Here is a 22,031-nt window from a genome sequence, read left to right on the forward strand (position 1 = left end):
CCAGGCAAGCCTACAGCTTGAAACCTGAATCAACATGATAATGGAGAGAAGGAGGGAGGTCAAGCTTAGGGAATGGGCATGGCTGCTGTTGCTCACTCAGTCAACAAGATTTTTTTGCTTTATATGCCAGACAATGTACTAAGAACTGGGGATACAACAAAGACAAAAACTGTCCTTGACCTCAAAGAGTTTACACTTTAATGGTGGAAACAAAAACAAAATGGTGGAAACAATAACTAGGTATGTACAAGATATATACAGAATACATGGAATGTAATATGAAAGAGGAAGGTACTTGCAGCTGGGGAAATAAGATGTCTCCTACCAAAGATAAGATTTGAGCTGAGTCTTGAAGGAAGACAAGGAACAAGACAGAAGTGAGGGGGCAAAATAGTCCAGGTATGTGAAAACAGCCAGGGCAAAGACATAAATACAAGAGATAGAATGTTGTGTTAAAGGAATTGCAAGTAAGCCAGTGTGGTTTTATCATAAAGTGTATATAGTAAGGAGAAAAGTATAAGAACAGAAAGGTTGGTAGGTCGTTATGAAGAGCTATAAATGCCAGAGGAGTTTATCTTTTATCCTGCTGGAAATAGGAAGCTCCTAGAGATCACTGAACAAGAGGGGATGGCATGGTCAGAACTTTGGGAAAAGCATATTTGCAGTTGAATGGAGAATGTTTTGGAGTGAGGAGAGGTGGAGGAAGGAGACCAGTTTGAGATCCTGAATGAGGGTAATGGGTTTATCACTAAAGAGAAGAAGATATACATGAGAGATGCAGTGAAGACAGAAATGACAAGGTTTGGCAACAGACTAAATATGTGCGATAAGAGAGAGTGGGGACTTCCAGATGACACCGAGATTGCAGGCCTGGGTGCCTGGGAGGATAATAGTGCCCTCTATCATAATACGGAAGTTCAGAAAAAGGAAGGATTTAGTGGGAAAGATAACAGGTTGTTTTGTATAGTTCAAAATGTACAAAAGGCAGTTGGTAATGTACGACCCTATAGGTCAGGAGTTTTGAGAAAAAGACCATTAGATGTGGAAATTAAGAGAACATTGGTAACTTTGAGCAGGCAGAAACCAAACGATGGAGGGTTTAGAAGACAGTGAGTGGAAGGATAGAAAGAGGAGACATCTAATATACATAGACCTAGAAATGTTTGTAGGCTGCAGAAAAGAAAATAGGGAAAGAATGAAGATTATGTACCATTTTTGTGCCTTTGCAAAGGCCTGAAATATATTCTTTTCCTTATGTTCACCACATGGAATACCTAGTTTCCTCCAAAGCCCAGCTCAAATGTCAATAATAATAGTTAATATTTACAGAGTACTTTAAGGTTCACAAAGGGCTTTATCTCATTTGAATCTCACAACAATCTTATGAAGTAGGTGGTGTTATCCCTATTTTAACACATGGAAGAAACTGAGTATGAGAGGTTAAGTGACTTGCCCAAGGAAACAAAACCGGTCGATGCTTGGCATTCTACTCACTATGTCACCTAACTACCACCCACCACAAGTATCCTATTCTGATTTACTATTCCCCCTCACCCACAGTTTCTAGTGTTCTTTTACCAATATTGCTTTGTATAAATATTTTATTATTTTATTTATTTTTATATGTATGTGGTATTTCCCTCTGAAAAAAATTTAAATTATTTGAAAACAAAGATTCTTTTTGGTTTTGCATCATCAGGGCTTATAAAAATCAAGATCATATTTAATAAATATTTATTAAATTTAATAAATGCTTATTGAGTGACTACTAAATGGATCAATCAGCTTGAGTATCCTTGTATACCTAAATCAGAATAGGATCTTTTTTAGCAAATTCCTTGAATCTTTGGTTCAACAAAGTCTTAGTCTCTAAGAGTCTAATGGACATCAATAGTTCATGCTACATTCAACTTTTTAAATTGCCATTTTAACAATTTATAGATATGTATCGATGGAAATTCTAGTTAATGTTTAATCCATTTTAATTAAATATTCACTCTCAATATTTACTGAGCACCTTTTAAATTGATACCTCAAATCATTTCATTAACATTATTATATTTTAAATATTAAAAAGTGAGTTTACCTGAAGCATTTTGTATTTATCCTGGAGAAAAACTGCTTCATCTTCTTTTTCTTTTAGGAAATCTTTTTCTAGGACTCTATGCTTTTCCACCAATATTTCTAAATCCTAAAAGAAAAAGCAAAGAGTACCAGATTTTACAGTGGAGACTGTCAAAATTCACTCTAAGTTATTTTTTTTAAGCCAAGAATTGTAGAATCTTATACACAGGTTAACTGAATAAGATTCATTACCCTAGATTTTATACATGTAATCAAAATTTCTATTTACAAAGGTCTTTTATATTCAAAGGCACATGAGGACATTGTAACCTGCCTGGACATGAGGCCCTGGGCAATGGCTACCATTTATTGTAGTACTGATGTATTTATTAATTATTTAATATGTTTTACCAGATAGGTAATAAAATTTTTCCATCTTTAGGATTGTTCTTTTTCTTTTTTATGTTTTTTTAACATTCATTTTTTTAAAATTTTGAGTTACAAATTGTCTCCCTCCTCCCAATTCCTCCCTCACCCTTTGAGAAGTGAAGGAACATGATACCCATTATACTTGTTAAGTTACACAAAACACATTTCCTTAATAGCTATATTAGAAAAAAAATAAAGAATAAAGTGAAAAAATGCTTCAATCTGCACTCATATCCATCAGTTCTCTCTCTAAATGTGGATAGCATTTTTCATCATGAGTCCTTTAGAACTGTCATGGATTACTGTTCAATAAATATTTATAAAATGCCTACTATGTCTCAAGCACTACGCTAAACATGAGGAATGCAAAAAATAATCCCTTTCCTCAAGAAGCCCACAATCTAATCAAAACTGTGCTACCCATTTTTATTAGGTTCCTATCTCTTTTTATGTTTCACTGACATTATTCTCCAAACCCCAATTTCTCCATAAGTTCTGTGGTTTTAATTGCAAGATTTTGTATGTCAAGGTGCTTTATGGGAACACATATAGCTCAAATGATTGTCCTCTTTTATTTTTAAAATATTTCAGAATATTTGCCATTCTGATATTAAAAAATGTACTAACATACTGAAAATTGCTCTGATCAAACTACAGAAGTGCATTTCAGTTAATATCTGATAGCTTCATATATTCTCTCTATGTAGAGAAGACAAAAAATAGGTTTCTACACCCTCGCTATAAATTTATCCAGTTCTTTTTTACTAAACAAATTTGGTGAAGTACAGTCTCTATAACAAAAGAGGCTGATGAACTAAGACACAGGCTCATGCAATTCTAACACTTTCACATTATCCCCAAGATATTTAACAGCCTAGTGCTGCATTTTCCATGAACAAGCAATATCTACATACAATATACAGAATGTCCCAAAAACCTCCAAGCAGTTTTAAGCTTTAATAGTTTATACATATATAGTTGTTGTCCTCTGTTCTCAGAGAGGTCAAAAACAACATCACTATGTTGGGGTTAAGGTACAATATGTCCACCTGTGACTGATTAGGCCAATAAGAACTCAGAAGTTTCTACCACAAGTTGGGCACAAATAGTTCATATGAACACTTGGAGAGGAGATATCTCTAAATTTGTGCATCTCAGGTTTCCTTTGACCTACTGCAATTTTGCCTGGATCATAGAGCACAGCACCTTCTTTGATGTGAGCATGCCATGCAAGGCAGTCCTGTGTCAATGTCTCCCATGTCTCACAATTGACTTCAAAGTTCTTCAAGGAGACCTTGACAGTGTCCTTGTATCACTTCTTCTGACTTCCATGTGAGCACTTGCCTTGTGTGAGCTCTCTGTAGAATATTATTTTAGGCAAACATATGATTGGCATTTGAACAACATGGCCAGCTCATTGGATTTGCACTTTCAGCAGTAGAGTTTGGATACTTAGCAATTCAGCTCCAGAAAGGATCTCAGTGTTGGGTATCTTATCTTGCCAGGTGATAGTCAGAATCTTCTAAAGACAATTCAAATAGAAGCCATTCAATTTCCTGACATGGCACTGGTATACTGTCCAGGTTTCACAGGCATACTACAATGAAGTCAACACAGTGGCTCTGTAGAGCCTAATACCTCCTTTGTCTCACACTTTTCACTGGAGCCTCCCAAACACTGAACAAGCTCTGGCAATGTGTGCATCAGCTACATTATCTATGTATATATCCCTGGAAAGTATATTGACAAGGTAAATTAATTTTATCTACAGCATTCAAAATTTCTCCATTTGCTATAACTGATGGCTCCACGTATGGATACTGTGGTACCGGCCAGCTGAAGAGCCTCTGTTTTCCTGGTATTAACCATTAGAACAAAATTAGCACAAGCAGCAGAGAATCAATCCATATGTTGTATCTCAGCCATAGAGGCTGTATTGAGTATGCAATAATCTGTGAACAAAAAGTCATGCATCAACTCTCCCTCCACTTTAGTCTCGGCATGTAGCCTTTTAAAGTTAAGTAATTTACCATCAGTGCAGTAGACTTTTGATGGCGTTTTCTTCCTCACTGAAGGAGTCCAACGACATCAATGAAAATATCATACTAAATAAAAAGCACAGAAGCAAGCACAAGGCCCTGCTTATGTAAGCTGATCAGTGACTGGGAAAGTACAAAAGTAATGTCCATTATCCAGATCCCATGCCAGCATGCTGGCATGAAACTGACGTAGAACACTTATGAACCTCTATGGGCAACCAAATTTTGCTACAGTTTTCCATAAGTCTTCACGAGTGACAGTATATCAAAGGCCTTGGTCAAATCAGTGAACATTGTGTACAATCTTCTCTTCTGTTTCTGCATTTCTCCTGGAGTTGTCAGGCAACAAACACCATATTGACAGTTCCTTGGCCCTTTCTGAAACCACATTGGCTCTGGGGGAGATGACTATCTTCCAGGTGAAGGATCAGCCAATTGAGGACAATTCTGGCAAGAATCTTGACAGCAATGACTAAGGGAGAACGACTCCACTGTGACCCTCATAGAACAAGCTACTTCCCATTCCTTTACACAGATGGACAACGGAGGCATCTTTGAACTCCTGGGGTATAATGTCCTCTTGCCATATAACTTGGAAGATTTCAGTCAGCTTTTGTATGAGCAATGGACCCCATACATTGTAAATCTCTGCTAGAATGGAAAAAAAAGCATCAGGCACTTTGCCTAATGGCATTCAAAACCTCTTCTTCAGTTGTAAATTTGTCTAGAGAGGGATTGACTTCAACCTGAGGTATATGCTCAATGGCTTCTGTATTGGCTGATGATGGTCTCTGAGAACACTATGGAAATGTTCAGCCCAATTCTCCAGGATCATGTCCTTATCACTAATCAACGTGGCTCCATCAACCCTGAATAACTGAGATGCACCACAGGTCTTTGGCCCATAAATAGCCTTCAGGACATCATAAAAACATTTTGGATTGTTACTATCACTGTAAAACTGACTTTTATCTGCCTTCTTACTGAGCCAAAAATCCTGCATCTCCCTCTAAGCTTTGCTTGCACTTTACTTTTGACAGTACTCTACTTTTTAGAGACAGAAACTATCCTGCTGGTCAACTTTGTGGAGTTCTAATTTTCTTTCTTTAGTAGCTTCTGAATTTCCCCATCATTTTCATCAAACCAATCTTGTTCCAGCTTAAAGAAGTGCTCTAGTCTGTTGATATTAAGTCTTCTACTAGTCATCTTGCCTTGAGCCTGCTGCTTTTGTTGAGTGGAATATTTAGCTTGGGGAAGGTAAGTCTAAGATCAGTCCAGCATTCTGTGCCACACATCATCTTCATCTATTCTCCTTACAATGATATAATCTATTAAATGCCAATGTTTGCAGCAAGGGTGCATCCACAAAGTTTTATTGCATTTAAGTAAACAGAAGATGATGCTGGTGATGAAAAGGTCATGAGATACACAAGTCTTCAGCAGTAAGTGACCATTGCTGTTATTGTTTCCAACTCCATTCCTCCCAAGGACTCTCTGCCATCTATGTCTACTCTGGCATCAAAGTCACCTAGAATCACAAGCTTATTCTCTTTTGGAACACTGATGATGAGAGTCTCTAGGTCTTCATAAAATTTTTCTTTGACCTCATCAGGATTCATCATGGTGGGAGCATATGCACTGATGATGTTGGTGTGTCATTTTCCTGAAAGGGGCAATCACATTGTCATGGCCCTGCCCTTCACTCCCTTTGGGAAGCATGCAAACTTTTTGACTAGATTTTTTTTTGATTGAAAGACCTATGCCAGCTTCACAGTGCTCCTTGTCACTGTGGCCACTGTAGAAAAATGTGTATCCAGCTCTGACTTTCATAAGCTGGCCTTTATTTGCCAGCCTTGTTTCACTCAGGGCTACTATTTGGATGTGATACCTACCAAGTTTTCTCACAAGAGCCGTTTACGTTTCAGGTCTACTAGATTTCTTGTTATCTAAAAGTGTGCACACATTCCATATACTGATGGTGAGAGGAATCATCTTCAAAAAAGTTTTTGTACATTTTGTGTGTTTTGACCACAGGGTGGAATCCCTACCTATTGGGTGAAGCAGAAAATTTTTAGGGTGTCTTTTCTAGCCCCTTCCTCCCATCAAGACCTAAGCAGTTCAGTCCTTAAAACAGGCTGCTCAGACACCCAGGGGGCTGTGGAATGCCACTGCTGCTTCAGTTCACTGAGAAGATGACTCAAGGGCCTAGGCCACCTGTTTAAAGGGTTATGACTACAGCTTCATCACTTGCCTGTCACCTCAGGACTTTGACAGAGGTAAAAATGGCAAAATGGCATGAGTGATGTTTTTCTGACTTGTACATAAACTGGATTTAATTGAGGCAGAATTGTAAAGACAAAAGTCAAGATGACTGGTGATGGCTTGGGACACAGCAGTTGACTTTGACATCTTCAACGTCTAACCAGGCTTTAAGTACTCCATGGCATCTGCTTTGATAACTTTCATGGAGGCTGGAACAAAATGTTCCCCACCACCCATTCCATTGGGGGAAGTCTTTATATGATGGGGGTAGACATGCCCTTAACTCACCAATGAATTTGAGACCTCTCACTTACTCTCAACCTGGTTTAGCCTCTCTGCCAAAACGTTTTGCTGGGGTGTGGCCATTGACCATGCTACAGCTTCTTGGTGCCACAGGTGAGAGTTGGGTGAATCAGGTAGACGCCAAAGGTAGAAAGCAGCCCTGAAAAGGGCTCAGCAACCCTTATACCTATTTTTCCTTAAACATTTCTGCATACCATATATCAATATGTACATGTATACGTTTTTGTATGTGTATGTATATGTATAAACACACACACAGATATGTATATATAAACATGCATATAGATATATAAACACATATAGATGTATATGTATACATATAGTTTATGTGAATAAACTATATGGGTTTATGTGGGTATATGTGAATGTGTACATAATAATATGTAACTACAAATAGTTATATAAATATATGATTATATACATACATGCACACATACATGTATACTTATAAGTATGTGTTTGCACGTACATATATATTAAATTATTAGTTACGAATATTACAAATGAAGTCCTAAGCTAAGAATCCAAGCAAAAACTTAATAAAACTTACTATGTATACTTTCTAAACGAGCTTTTCTCACACTGCAAATTACTTCTCAAAGTTTTTCCTTGGTACTAGATTCATTTCAATGAATGAAAACATGTTCATGGCATGACATTTTTAGTTTCCTCTGATAAGTTTTTAATCATGGTAGGGCTCCTTTAATCAAGTTTCAAAAGCTTCTGCAAGATAATGTCATCATACCTTTTTAATTCTCTGTTTTTCTTCTTCAGAAGCTTTAAGTTTAAGCTTCAAGCTTGCAACTTTTTGTCGAAGTTCCATGTTTAACTCAATAGCTTTGTGACCCTCAGCAGTATCATCCACAAGTGAAATTGTTTCATTAGTTTTTTCATCAGTTAAATCCAATGGAAAAACTGAAGGATCAATAGTATTTGTTGATTGCTGAACCTAATCCACATGGGAAAAAAATCAAAGGAGAAAAGCTTACAATGTACCAATAAATAAAAACATCTCAAGGGCACTAGAAACCACATCTGGAATCTTTTAAGTAAATTGATAAAACCATAAAAGTATTACAACAACTTCATCTTTTAGAATGGGAGAAAATTTCCTCCAAAGCATTTGTTATTTGGTTTACAATGCACCAAAGAAACTTTATAAACACCTTCAAGGCAAGGTAAAATACATTTTATTGGTCACATTTTGGTCCAAGAACAACTGGAGCTCTTAGGAGTTTACACAAAAATCTCTATGTACTACTTTGGAGTTAACTGAAAGTCCACCATGTTTTCAAAATGATTCCCAAATTCTAGGGATAGAAAACAGATGCTTCAAGATCTTCTGTAACACTTTGGAAATCCATACTAGTCTCATATAATTTCCCATTTGGATTCCTTTGGCCATCTATGCAATTTTCACAACAAAATTCAAATGAATGTCCTAAGCATTAAGTATATCCTATGACAATCCTTGAAACAGATAATTTTACATTTTGACTCAATTTCTATGAAGATGAAGATTAAGAATTACTCTTCAAATTATTTTTTAACACTTGAAATTCTTAGCTATTAAGCAAGTGAAATTTTTGACCATTATTCTTAAAAATTCAATGGAAACTAATAAACTCAACAAAAATTCTATGATTTTTTTTTTAACTGGAGAGAGAACTCTCAGCAAATTTCCTATATTAACATCTACATTCTTATAGCTCACTCATCAACTTACAGTCTTAGAAAGTTCTTTGGAAAACTGATAAGTTAAACGATTTGTCCAGGGTATGCGTTAAGAGACAAAAGTTGAACTCTGGTCATATGAAGCCAGGCTCATTAATTGAAATGTCATCTACCTTTCATCTGCAGATTGTGTCCTCTTTCAAAAGACAATTTTCTCCTATAATATAATGTCGCTCTATTACTTAAATAAATAATGTTGATACTATGCAAATATTTTAGCTTACTATAGATTTGTAATTTATCCAACTTTAATGAATGCAATTTAGAAATAGGAAAACTGCCACAAAAAATCTGTTGCTTTTGTTGTTCAGTTGTGTAAAGTTGTGCTCAACTCTTTGTGATCCACATGGGGTTTTTTTGGCAAATAAACTAGAGTGGTTTACCACCTAACTCTTTATGCAGCTTCAAATTCAATATGGCAAAAAGCTAAGAACCAAAAAGCAGATTTTTCCATCATTAATTTATATTATCCTTACAACACCTCTGTGGTAATACTGAAGGTATTTTTCCCCATTTCATAAATGATACACAGAGGCACTAAAAGGTTAAGGAGGAACCTCAGCCCTGGGCTCTCTTCTCTTCCTGACTTCAGGCCCAGCAGTCTATCCACCGCACTACTCAGCTGCCCATTCATTTTACAGATTAGGAAACTGAGGCAAACATAATTAAGTGACTTGGCCAGGATCACACAGCTAGTATCTTAAGCTAAATTTGACCTCAGGTCTTCCTGACTACAGGCCTGATGCTCTATCCACTGTGCCACCTAGTTGCCCACTGCAAAAAGAGTCTATTTCTTAAAAAACAAAGAACAAAAAAAAAAGCAATACTTACTATCTAGCTGAACCAATTACCAGCTGGCTGGTAAAGCTACATTATCTCTAATTTGATAATGCAATCAATACACACATATATACACACACACACACACACACACACACACACAGAGTTTTAAGGCAGTAACATAGATTTCTATTAAAAATCAAGATCCTTAACTGATCTTTATATACTGCTTGACTTACCATATTGTTAGTGGTTTGTGGAATAACCAGTGTACTATCCTGTGATGAAATGATGGGCTTAGAAGAGATAAGATGAGCTGAAGACAAAGACTGCTCCAGAAGACTCTCAGGAGACACAGGTGGGGGAATGTGGACTCCAGATACTAGTAAAAATAAAATTTAAGAATTAGAAAAAATAAGGTACAACTTTAAACCAAGTTAAACAAGGATTACTTTCTGATATATGTAACAAATGGTCTTAACAAAAAAATACTTGAAAGTTCAGAATGAAAAACAGTATGAAACACGTAGTTAAAGGAGACTGAGAACATAAATTCCAACATATATTTTTAATTAATTAATTTATTTATTTAAATTGTTAATTGCAATACTATATAAACTATTTGGAAAAACAGATGAAGATGGAGTCCTACCAAATTCTTTTTCTGATACAAATATGATGCTCATACTAAAAGGAAAGAGTCAAAACAGAGAAAGAAAATTATAGACCAATTGTCCTAATGAATATAAGACGTAAAAAAAAAAATTTTTAAATATCAGCAAAGAGATTACAGTAACTTATCTTGAAGATAATATACTATGACCAGGTAGGATTTATACCTGGAATGCAGGGCTGGTTCAATATTAGGAAAACTATCAGCATAACTAACCATATCTACAAGAAAACTAACAGAAATCATACGATTATCTCAATAAGATGCAGAAATAGCTTTTGACAAAACACAACACCCATTCATATTAAAAACACTAGAGAATGGGGCAGCTAGGTGGCGCAGTGGATAGAGCACCAGCCCTGGATTCAGGAGGTCCTCAGTCCAAATCTGACCTCACACACATAACACTTACTAGCTGTGTGACCCTGGGCAAGTCACTTAACCCCACTGCCTAGCCTAAAAAAAAAAACACTAGAGAGCATAGGAATAAATGGAATCTGCCTTAAAATAATAAGCAGCATTTATCTAAAACCACATAAAGCAATATATGTAATGGGGATAAGCTAGAAGCATTTCTAATAAGGTCAAGGGTGAAACAAGGATGTCCATTAACACCCCTGTTATTCTATATTGTACTAGAAATGGTAGCTTTAGCAATAAGAGAAGAAAAAGAAACTGAAAGGATTAGAATAGGCAATAAAGAAACAAAGCTATTACTCTTTACAGATGATATGATGGTATACTAGGGAATCATAGGGAATCAACTAAAAAATTACTAGAAATAATAAACAACTTTAGCAAAGTTGCAGGATATGAAATAAATCAACATTTCAATATATTACTAACAAAGCCCAACAGCAAGAGATAGAAAGAAAAATTCCATTTAAAGTTACCATATATACTATAAATATTTGAGAGTCTAACAGCCAAAAGAAACCCAGAAACTATATGAACACAATTACAAAACACTTCTCACACAAATAAGGTCAGATCTAAATAACTGGAAAAACATCAGTTACTCATGAGAAGGCCAAGCTAAAATAATAAAAATAACAACTCTACCTAGTTAATTTATTTATTCAGTGCCAAACCAAAATACCAAAATATTATTTTATGGAGCTAGAAAAAAAATAACAAAACTTATCTGGAAGAAACGTCCAGAATACCAAGGGAATTAATGAAAAGGAATGCAAGGGAAGATAGCCTAGCCATATAGATCTTAAATTGTTATTATAAAGGAGCAATCATCAAAACTACTTAGTACTGATTAAGAAATAGAGTGGTGGATAAGTCGAATAGGTTAGGAACACACAACACAATAGTCAATGACTATAGTAATGTAACACTTGATAAACCAAAACACTCCAGCTTCTGAGACAAGAACTCACTATTTCACAAAAACTGCTAAGAAAACTGAAAAATAGCAGGGCAGAACTAGGCATGGACCAATGTCTTATACTGCATACCAAAATAAAGTCAAAATGGCTATACAATTTAGATATAAAGGTTGATACTATAAGCAAACTAGGTGAACAAGGAACAGTTTACCTGTCAGATCCATGGAGAATAGAAGAATTTATGACCAGACAAGAGATAGAGGACATTATGAAATTCAAAATGGAGGATTTTGATTACGTTAAATTGAAAAGTTTTTGCACAAACAAAGGCCAATGCAACCAAGATTAGAAGGGAAGCAGAAGGCTGGGAAATAATCTTTTCAGCAAGTCTCTCTGATAAAGGCCTCATTTTTAAAATATATACAGAACTGAATCAAATTTAAAGAATACAAGTCATTTCCCAACTGATAAATGGTCAAAGAATATAAATAGGCAGTTTTAAGAGGAAGAAATTAAAGCTATTTATGGTCATATGAAAAAAATGCTCTAAATCACTACTGACTAGAGAAATACAAATCAAAACAATTCTGAGGGGGCAGTAGGTGGCCCAGTGGATAGAGCACTGGCCATGAAGTCAGGAGGACCTGACTTCAAATCCGGCCTCAGACCAAACACTTGACACTTACTAGCTGTTTGACCCTGGGCATGTCACTTAAGCCCGATTGCCTAAAAATTAAAAATTAAAAAAAAAACAAACAACCATGAGGTACCACATCATACCTATCCGACTGGCTAACATGAGAAAAAAGAAAAATGATAAATGTTGGAGAAGATGGGGGAAAATTGGAACACTAATGCATTTTTGGTGTAGTTGTGAACTAATTCAATCATTCCAGGAGAGCAATTTTGGACTATGCCCAAAGGGCTACAAAATTGTGCATACCCTTTGACTCAGTAATAGCACTTCTAGGTCTGTATCCCAAATGGCTCATAAAAACAGGAAAAGAAGCCACATGTACAAAAATATTTATAGCAGCCCTTTTTGTTGCGGCAAAGAATTGGAAATTGAGGGGATGCCCATGAACTGGGGAATGGCTGAACAAGTAGTGGTATATGAACGTAATGGAATACTATTGTGCTTTAAGAAATGATGGGTAGGCGGATTTCAAAAAAAAAACTGGAAAGATTATATGAACTCATGCTGAGTGAACTAAGCAGAACCAGGAGGACGCTGTACACAGTAACAGCTACATGAGATGACTGATTTTGCTGGACTCAACTTAACACAAGGTTCTAAGATAATGCCAAAAGATTCATAATGGAAAATGCTATCCACATCTAGAGAAATAACTGTGGAGTCTGAATGTAGATCAGAGCAAACTATTTGCTCTTTTTTTTGTTTGTTTTTGTTTTGTCTTTTTTTCTTTCTCTTGGTTCCTCCCATTGGGGTTCTAGTTCTTTTTTTTTTCAATTTTATTAATTTATTTTGATTTATCAATAATCACTTCCATATGCTTTTGAGTTTAAAATTTTTCTCCCCCTTCCTCCCCACCACCCTCCCCAAGATGGCGCACAATCTGATATAGGCTTTACATTTACGTACCCATTAAACATATTTTCACATTGGTGAAGTTGTAAGTAAAAATTAAAACCAAGAGGAGGAACCATCAGAAAGAGGAAACTAAACTCAACAGAAGGTAAAAATAAGTGATAGCGATTCGACTTCCACAGTTCTTTCTTTGGATGTGGACAGCATTTTCCATCCCGAGGCCTCTGGAGATGTCTTAGATCCTCGTAATGCTGAGAAGGGTTCAGTTTAATAATATTAGTCATCGCATAACATGGCTGTTATTGTGTACAAAGTCCTCTTGGTTCTGCTCACATCATTCAGCATCAGACCATGTAGGTCTTTCCAGGTTTTTCTGAAGTCAGCCTCTTCATCATTTCTTACAGCACAATAGTATTTCATTACATTCATATACCACAACTTGCTCAACCACTCCCCAATGGATGGGCATCCTCTCCATTTCCAATTCTTTGCCACCACAAAAAGAGCTGCTATGAATATTTTTGTACATGTGGGCCCTTTCCCCATTTGTACGATCTCTTGGGGATACAGACCTAGAAGTGCTATTGCTGGGTCAAATGGTATGCACATTTTTATAGCCCTTTGAGCATACTTCCAAATTGTTCTCCAAAATGATTGGATCATTTCACAACTCCACCAACAATGCATTAGTGTTCCAATTTTCCCACATCTTCTCCAATATTTATCATTTTCTATTTTGTCATGTTGGCTAATCTGATAGGTGTGATGTGGTACCTCAGAGTTGTTTTGATCTGTATTTCTCTAATAAATAATGATTTAGAGCATTTTTTCATATGACTATAAATGGCTTTAATTTCTTCAACTGAAAACTGTCTGTTCATATTCTTTGACCATTTATCAATTGGGGAATGGCTTGTAGTCTTATAAATTTGTCTTAATTCTCTATATATTTTAGAAATGAAGCGGGGCAGCTAGGTGGTGCAGAGGATAGAGCACCGGCCCTGAAGTCAGGGGGACCTGAGTTCAAATCTGGTCTCAGACCAAACACTTGACACTTACTAGCTGCATGACCCTGGGCAAGTCACTTAACCCCAATTGCCTAAAAAAAAAAAAGAAAAAAGAAATAAGGCCCTTATCAGAGAGACCAGTTGAAAAAATTCTTTCCCAATTTCTACCTTCCTTCTAATCTTAGTTGCATTTCTAATTCTTCTTTACAACATGACTAATGTGAAAATATGTTTAATATTAATGTACATGTACAGCCTATATCAGACTGCAAGCCATCTTGGGGAGCAGAGAAGGGAGGAAGAGGGAGAAAATTTAAAACTCAAAATTCTTATGGAAGTAAATGTTTAAAACTAAACATTAATTAAGTAATTAATCTTCTAAAAAGAATTCTAATGGTAAAATATACCTCTACCTATAAGTGTATATAAGTCTATATGGTCTATAAGTGCAGAATGAGGCATCTGTTGTCACATGTGGCCAATGTGTTGGGGTATTTTTTGCTTTAACTATATCTCTTTGTTACAAGGAAGGGTTTTATGAGGTTAGGGCATTAGGAAGGGATAGCAATACCAAGGAAACAAAAGCTTCAGCGTTATTTTTTTTTTCAGCCAAAGACAAGGTTTATTGGAACATCTGTCATATTGGGCAGACTCTTAAGGAGTCTAAACATTAGTGAGCTGGTGGCTAGAGTCTAAGAATCTGAGAAGTGGCTAAATTTTAAGAATCTAAGCACCTTAATGGAGACAAGATGGACCTTATATACAGAAAGACTGTGGAAGGGATCTAGGAATGGCCAAGTAGTTTGAGGTGACTGGAGGAGGGGTCTAAGAAGGATCTAGATGGGAGTGGCCAATGAACAGAACTCCTGGGACCTGGACCAAGAGGCCAAGGGAGAATGGAGCCTAGCTAGGATTAAGGGTGGGAAATGACCTGGGGCCATAGGGAGGTAAAACAATGGAGGACTAGGCTGGGTTAAGGGTAACAGAGAATTGGGAGATTAGGTGTAGCCACAAAAGGCCAGTTGATGGGATTATAGCCTTAGGCAAATGTCAGAGATTTGATCATGTGGGAAAGCCCAGGGTTTTTCCTTTCTGGGGCCCAGATCCCAACCCCATCATTCCCCCCTCAAACAAATGGGACCAAAATTCTTTTGGGGTCAAGGGTGAAGGTCTCAGCTTCTGAAACTGCTTCCTGCTGGCAAGGGGCATAGAGCTGTCCCTGCCTCAAGGGGGTCCCAAAGAGGAGGCTGACTGGAACCGAGCACAGACTGTGTCCAGGGTGCCACAGGGGACACTGGCTGGTTTGCTACCAACTGTAGGTGAATGGCCCATAATCTGGAAGACACAAATCTGACAGAAAAGACTGTAGGGCCCAGATATGACAAGATACAACATCCTTAGCTCTGTCTGGATTCAGATAATTCAGTTTTCCAACCATGCAGTATCAAATCTACCTCATATCCAGACTCAGGAATAGCCAGGTGGGTAACATTCCTTTTCAAAGGAACATAATGGGGAAACTGAGCCAGGAGGATCCCATCTTAGACTGAGGCTAAAATTGTCTTCTCAGCTTTTCCCAATGCTGACTTCCCACCAGTATCACATTCTCTGAGTAGCTTGTGGCATTTCTTTCAGATGGTAGATTATTGATTGTTGATGGATTATTATGATCCATCAGACAACTCAAAATAAAATTCTGTGAGCTTTTATCTCAAACAGCAAGTTTCACAATCACAGCTTAGGAAAAACTTTTCCAGGATTTACATCTCAAATTTGAATTTGTCTTCATCTAAAGAACCAATCACTAGAGATTATTTCTATATACTTGAAAATTCTGAGCAAGCCAAAACCCAAACAAGCTTTTTGGCTAGTTTACAAATTAAAACAATAACCAACAATAATCATCAACTTTAAAAAGAGCGTGCTTACCCAAGTTTGGAGGCTAGCTTCTTTACTTTAAGCAGAATGTGCTGAACCTGGGTGATGCTTCCAGGCAAAGGTTATCCCAGGGCCCAAGGCCACTGCCAGTGGGGCCCATGCTGTAGCTGCTGCCCCTCCCCCCTCCTTCCTCTCCCCAGGTGGGGGAGGGTGAAATCAAAGGTGAGGGGGAAAGGGTTAAACTCTCTTCTATGAAAGGAGTTAACAGAGTGACCAGGGTTGTACTGTGCTATTTCAAAACTCCTTAATGACCAATCACAAAACCTTCAGAATCTGCCAAGATATTTTTAGCTGTTCTAATTTTTCCCTGTTACCTCCATGAAGAAGGATTCAGGGGTGTAGAGAGAAGGGAGTAAGCCTCAGGGAACCAAAAAGCAACTGCAGTCTTCCCCAATTCCTTAGTGCTGAGAGAACTGACGGAATTGGGCATACATTTCCAGATAGGCCGTCAGTCCTTGTCCTCTATGCTGTAGAAGGTATACCCAGGTCCAGGGCCTCAAACAGACTCAGTGGACAGAGAGTCTGACAGCATCAGGCCAAGTGAGAGACGGCCTCATATCTGTCTGCCCTAAAAGCACCTCCAAGCCTTGGTACTTGAAGAGCCACACAATTGCACAGCAAGAAAAAGGTTGGGGGGAGGCTTACACACCTTCCAGTCTTGGCTGGAGAAGAAATTGGGGTTAGGCAGCTTCCCCGTATATGCCACCAAAATGTTGAGGTTTAGGGGTTTAGGGGTGCTGGGACCCCAATATTGCAACACATGGATCCTGTCTGCAAGAATTCGACCCAAGCCTTCTTTCAGGCACAGACAAGGTTTATTAGAACATCCATCATATTGGGCAGACTCTTCAGGAGTCTGAACATTAGTGACCCTGTGGCTAGATTATAAGAATCTAAGCAGTAAGTAGATTTTAAGACTCTAAGCCCAGCATTATTTCTAAAAAGAAAAAACAGATTATAAAGGGTATAGAGGAGAAAATTTACAGGAGGGTTTTAAAGGAAGAAATTCATAAGAGGAAGAGATTTTAGAGGCAAAGGATGGATTTTAGGATAAGAAAAGGATATATATATATATATATATATATATATACATATATAGATAGATAGATAGATAGATAGATAGATAGATAGATAGATAGATATGCTAGGATTGGTTGGGTGGGCAAAGAGATATGAAATTAATTCTTTATAATTAAAAGGTTTTGGTTATAGAAAGAAAAATAAAACTCCCAGTAACAATGCAAATCAGTGACTGTTCTTTAACTTATAACCTTTGGGAGTTGACAAGGAGAACAGAGAGATTAATTGATTTAACCAGGATCACATATGAAGGATATGTCAGAGGCAGGTGTTGAACCCAGGTCTTTGTGACTCTGAGCCTGGTTCTCTATACATCACACCATACTATATCTTGCGGTGTCTTCCACTTATTAAATGGAAGTTGAATTGAAAAAAAAAAAATCCTATTTCACCCTGGTTTCAGAAAATGAAGCCCTTCTTCTTTTCAAACATCAGTATATACGTACCCTTGGTCACCCACCTTTTCTAAGAACTTAGCATATCAATCATTATACTAACATCTCTCTCTTTGATCTTTATTTAATGGCTCCTTAGCCACTATCTATCCATTAAAACAGACAGAAAGAGACTCAGATATTTCCTCTAGTTACTATCCTACATCTTTCTCTTCTTTTATATTATTAAAACCCATAGAAAGAGTAGTCTATGTTTTCAGCCTCTACTTTTTTACTACCCATTCTTCTTCAACTGTTTGAAATCTAGTTCCCAACTCTAAATCTACTGAAACAGCTCTCATAGTTCACTAATTTTCTCTTAAATGCTAAATTCAAGGGCCTTTTTTTAGTACTCATCTTCATCAATCTGCAGCTTTTCATACTACTAAGAACATCCTCTTCCAGAATTATTTCTCCTCCTAGCCCTAAGCAGAAGTGTCTCCCAAAGATTTGTCTTCAGTCCCTTCTCTATCCTCGTGCCCTACCAAGGACAAGACTCTGGTTGTTTCATCCACTCATAGAGGCCCAATTATTATTACATCTATGTAAAGCGACTTCCATATTAATATACAGAGCTTACATCACATGAATTAATTTCAGTCCAACATCTGCAGCTATCTGCTAGGCATTTCCACTTGGCTATTTGAATAGCACCTCAAGCTCAAGCTGTGCAAAACTGAAATTTTTCATCTTTCAAATTAAACCTGTCCTTCTTCCAACTTCCTATTTATGTTAATGACATTACTTCACCTAGTCACTTAAGTAGTACAATACAGAATAATTAACATTACCTCCCATCACTGACTCCCTCTCCTATAGGTAAACAGTTGCTAGGCTGTGGGTTTCTTTCCATTTTTATAATACCTTTCTTATTTGTCTCTTCTTCCATTTATATTACCAAAGAACTAATTCTAGTCCCTCTCACCTTATCTTGGGCAATGACCAAAAGCCTGTTAATTTAATTAGTTTCTCTGCCATTAGCTCCTCCCCTCTCAGACAGAGGCCAAAATGAACTTTCTAATGCACTCAATTATCCAGTCACACTCTACTGTTATGCTTACCAAACTGCTCATGAAATATGAGTGGTGGCAGAGCCAAGATGGCTAAATAAAGGCAGGGATGCACCTGAGCTCTAACCCAAACCCCTCCAAATGCTTTTTAAAAAATCACTCTACACAAATTCTATAGCACTAGAAACCACAAAAAAGATGGGAGTGAATTTCCAGCCCAAGAAAACTTGGAAGGTCAGGAGGAAATGTCTTTTGCACCAGGGTGAGAAAGGAGCACAGTACAGCTCAAACTATGACAGCACCGGGGCATTGCAAACCCAGAACAGCGTTCAGAGCAACTGAATCACTGGCAGCAGTGGCAGTTTCTAGACCTCTCACCTCACAGGCAGCAAAAACAACTTAGAAGGTGAGCAGGAAAGGTCTTGTCATGCCAGGGTGAGAGTTAAGCACAGTCGAGCACAGGCCAAGCCAATACGGCCCCAGCCAAGAAAACCAGGAATAGGCCTTTGAAGTGATTGAATCAGAAGCAGCAGCGGCAGCAACAAGCAGCTGCTTCACGGGCTGCTTCAGAAGCTCTCAGCCCACAGATAGTAAGGGGGTCAAACTCGTCAGGAGGAGATTCCAGGGGTCTTTTTGCTAACAATGAGGCAGGCCTATGTTGTTTTGCCCATATTTAGGTCTGGGTGGTGGTCCTGAGTGGCAGTCCCAAAGTGAGGAGGAACATTAACAGAGCAGAGCTTGAGGCAACAGTGGTCCTTAGAGTACCAGGGCAGATGCTCAAAGACCAGGAAAGCAGTAAACACCTCTCCTTAGATCATATCTCTGTGGAAGAACTGAAAACTTACAGGTCCCTAGAAGTATCTCTAAAAACAGCTGGCACAAAACCCCTGAAGCTTGCTACAGTACGCCCTCTACCATGAAAGCAGTCCTACTTTAACAAAGACTTAAGAGTGAAGTAATAGGCTAGGAAGAGGAGCAAACAACAGAAAAAAACTCTATTGAAATTTACTATCATAACAAGGAAGATCAAAACGTATACTCAGAAGAAGACAACAAAGTCAAAGTTCTTACATCCAAAGCCTCCAAGAAAAATAGAAATTACAATCAGGCCAAGGAAGAGCTCAAAAACGATTTTGAACATCAAGTAAAAAATGTAGAGGAAAAACTGGAGAGAAATGACAGTAATGCAAGAAAATCATGAAAAGAGAGTCAATAGCTTGGTAAAGGCACCAAAAAAATACTGAAGAAAATAACACCTTAATAAACAGAAGTAGGCCAAATGGTAAAAGAGGTCCAAAAAGTCAATGAGGAGAAGAATGCCTTAAAAAGCAGAATTGCACAAAATGGAAATGGAGGTCCAAAAGCTCACTGAAGAAAATAATTCTTTAAAAATTAGAATGGAGGAAATGGAAGCTAATGACTTTATGAGAAATCAAGAAACAATAAAACAAAATTAAAAGAATGAAAAAATAAAAGATAATATGAAATACCTCATTGGAAAAACAACTGACTGGAAGAAAGATCCAGAAGAGATAATTTAAGAATTATTGGATTAACTGAAAGTTATGATCAAACAAAGAGCCTAGATAGCATCTTTCAAGAAATTATCAAGGACAACAGAGGTCCTAGACCCAGAGGGTAAAACAGTCATCAATCTTAAATTGTACTATAATATTACATAATATAATAACTGTATTATAATATAATATTAAATTAGATTATAATCTGATTACAAATTAGATAATATAATCTAATCTTAAACTGTTTTATAAAGCAGCAATCATAAAAACTACCTCGTTCTGGCTAAGAAATAAAGTGGTGGATCAGTGGAATAGGTTAGGTATATAAGATACAACAGTTAATGACTATATTAATCTTCTATTTGATAAATCCAAAGATGCCAGCTTCTGGGATAAGAAATTACTATTTCACACAAACTGCTGGGAAAATTGGAAAAGAGGATGGCAGAAACTGGGCATAGACCAACATCTTACACCCTATACCAAGATAAAGTCAAAATGGATACAGGATTTAGATATAAAGACTGATACTATAAGCAAACTAGGAGAGTAAGGAATAGTTTACCTTTCAGATCTATGGAGAAGGGAAGAATTTATGACCAAATATGAGATAGAGAACATTATGAAATGCAAAATGGAAAATTTTGCTTGGTTTTTTTTTTGCTAGGCAATGAGGTTAAGTGACTTGCCCAGGGTCACAGAGCTAGTAAGTGTCAAGTGTCTGAGGCCAGATTTGAGCTCAGGTCCTCCTGACTCCAGGGTTAGTGCTCTATCCACTGCGCCATGTAGCTGCCCCATAAAATGGATAGTTTTGGTTACATTAAATTGAGAAGTTTTTGCACAGAGCCAATACATCCAAGATTAGGAGAGAAGTAGAAAACTGGGAAAGAATTTTTACAACCAGTGCCTCTGATAAAGGCCTCATTTCAAAAATAGATGGAAAACTGAGTCAAATTTATAAGAATACAAATTATTCTCGAACTGACAAATGCTCAAAGGCAGTTTTCTGAAGAAGAAACTAAAGCTATGTATAGTCATATGAAAAAATGTTCTAAATCACTATTGATTAGAGAAATACAAATCAAAACAACTCCGAGGTAGCACATCACACCTATCAGATTGGCCAACATGACAAAACAGGAAAATGATAAATATTGGAGATGATGTGAGAAAACTGGAACACTAATGCATTGTTGGTAGAGTGGTGAACTGATCCAACCATTTTGGAGAGCAATTTGGAACTATGTCCAAAGGGCTACAAAATTGTACATACCCTTAGACCCAGCAACAGCACTTCTAGGTCTGTATCCCAAAGAGATCACAAAAACAGGAAAAGAAGCCACATATACAAAAAATATTTATAGCAGCCCTTTTTGTACTGGCAAAGAATTGGAAATTGAGGGGATACTCATCAATTGGGGAATGGCTGAACAAGTAGTGGTATATGAATGTAATGGAATACTATGATGCTAAAAGAAATGATGAGAAGGCAGACTTCAGAAAAACCAGGAAAAACTTATATGAACCGATGCTGAGTGAACTGAGCAGAACCGGAAGAACACTATACACAATAACAGTCACACTGCGTGATGACTGACTTTGACAGACTTGGCTCTTCTCAGCAATAGAAGGATCTAAGACAACTCCAAAGACTGACAATAACTATTTGATGAAAATGGTGCTTCATATACTCACTACATTAAATCTGAATCTACAGGGTCAGGCCCACCCCTAAAGTTTAGCACATTCAATAACTGGGAGAAGACAGTCTCACATTAAGTTTGAGTGAGGAGAAGGGTGCTACAAACACAGAGGTGGAATGATAAGATAGCCAGACGGTAGGGTGATCAGATGACCAGACACCATAAATTG

At 37.3% G+C, this 22,031-nt stretch overlaps 1 protein-coding gene across 8 annotated transcripts in view; it reads right to left on the minus strand.

Moving 5' to 3' along the window:
* Window positions 1–22,031, minus strand: part of CCDC91 (coiled-coil domain containing 91) — a 527,613-nt gene that overhangs the window by 312,394 nt on the left and 193,188 nt on the right. For 6 of the 8 annotated variants that reach the window (XR_013487473.1, XM_078156715.1, XM_020979649.2 and 3 more), the window contains 3 exons: window positions 9,851–9,993; window positions 7,843–8,046; window positions 2,087–2,191 (listed from right to left, as the gene is read on the minus strand). Coding sequence is in view for 7 of the 8 variants with exons in the window: in XM_078156715.1 (XP_078012841.1) it covers window positions 2,087–2,191; window positions 7,843–8,046; window positions 9,851–9,993 (452 nt within the window). In the remaining variant the exon portion in view is untranslated. The remainder of the gene's footprint in view (window positions 1–2,086; window positions 2,192–7,842; window positions 8,047–9,850; window positions 9,994–22,031) is intronic. The other 2 variants (XM_078156714.1, XM_020979651.2) reach the window with 2 other exon arrangements.

Source organism: Phascolarctos cinereus, unplaced genomic scaffold (assembly GCF_003287225.1).
Source record: "Phascolarctos cinereus isolate Bilbo 61053 unplaced genomic scaffold, phaCin_HiC Scaffold_1;HRSCAF=81, whole genome shotgun sequence".
Lineage (NCBI taxonomy): Eukaryota > Metazoa > Chordata > Mammalia > Diprotodontia > Phascolarctidae > Phascolarctos > Phascolarctos cinereus.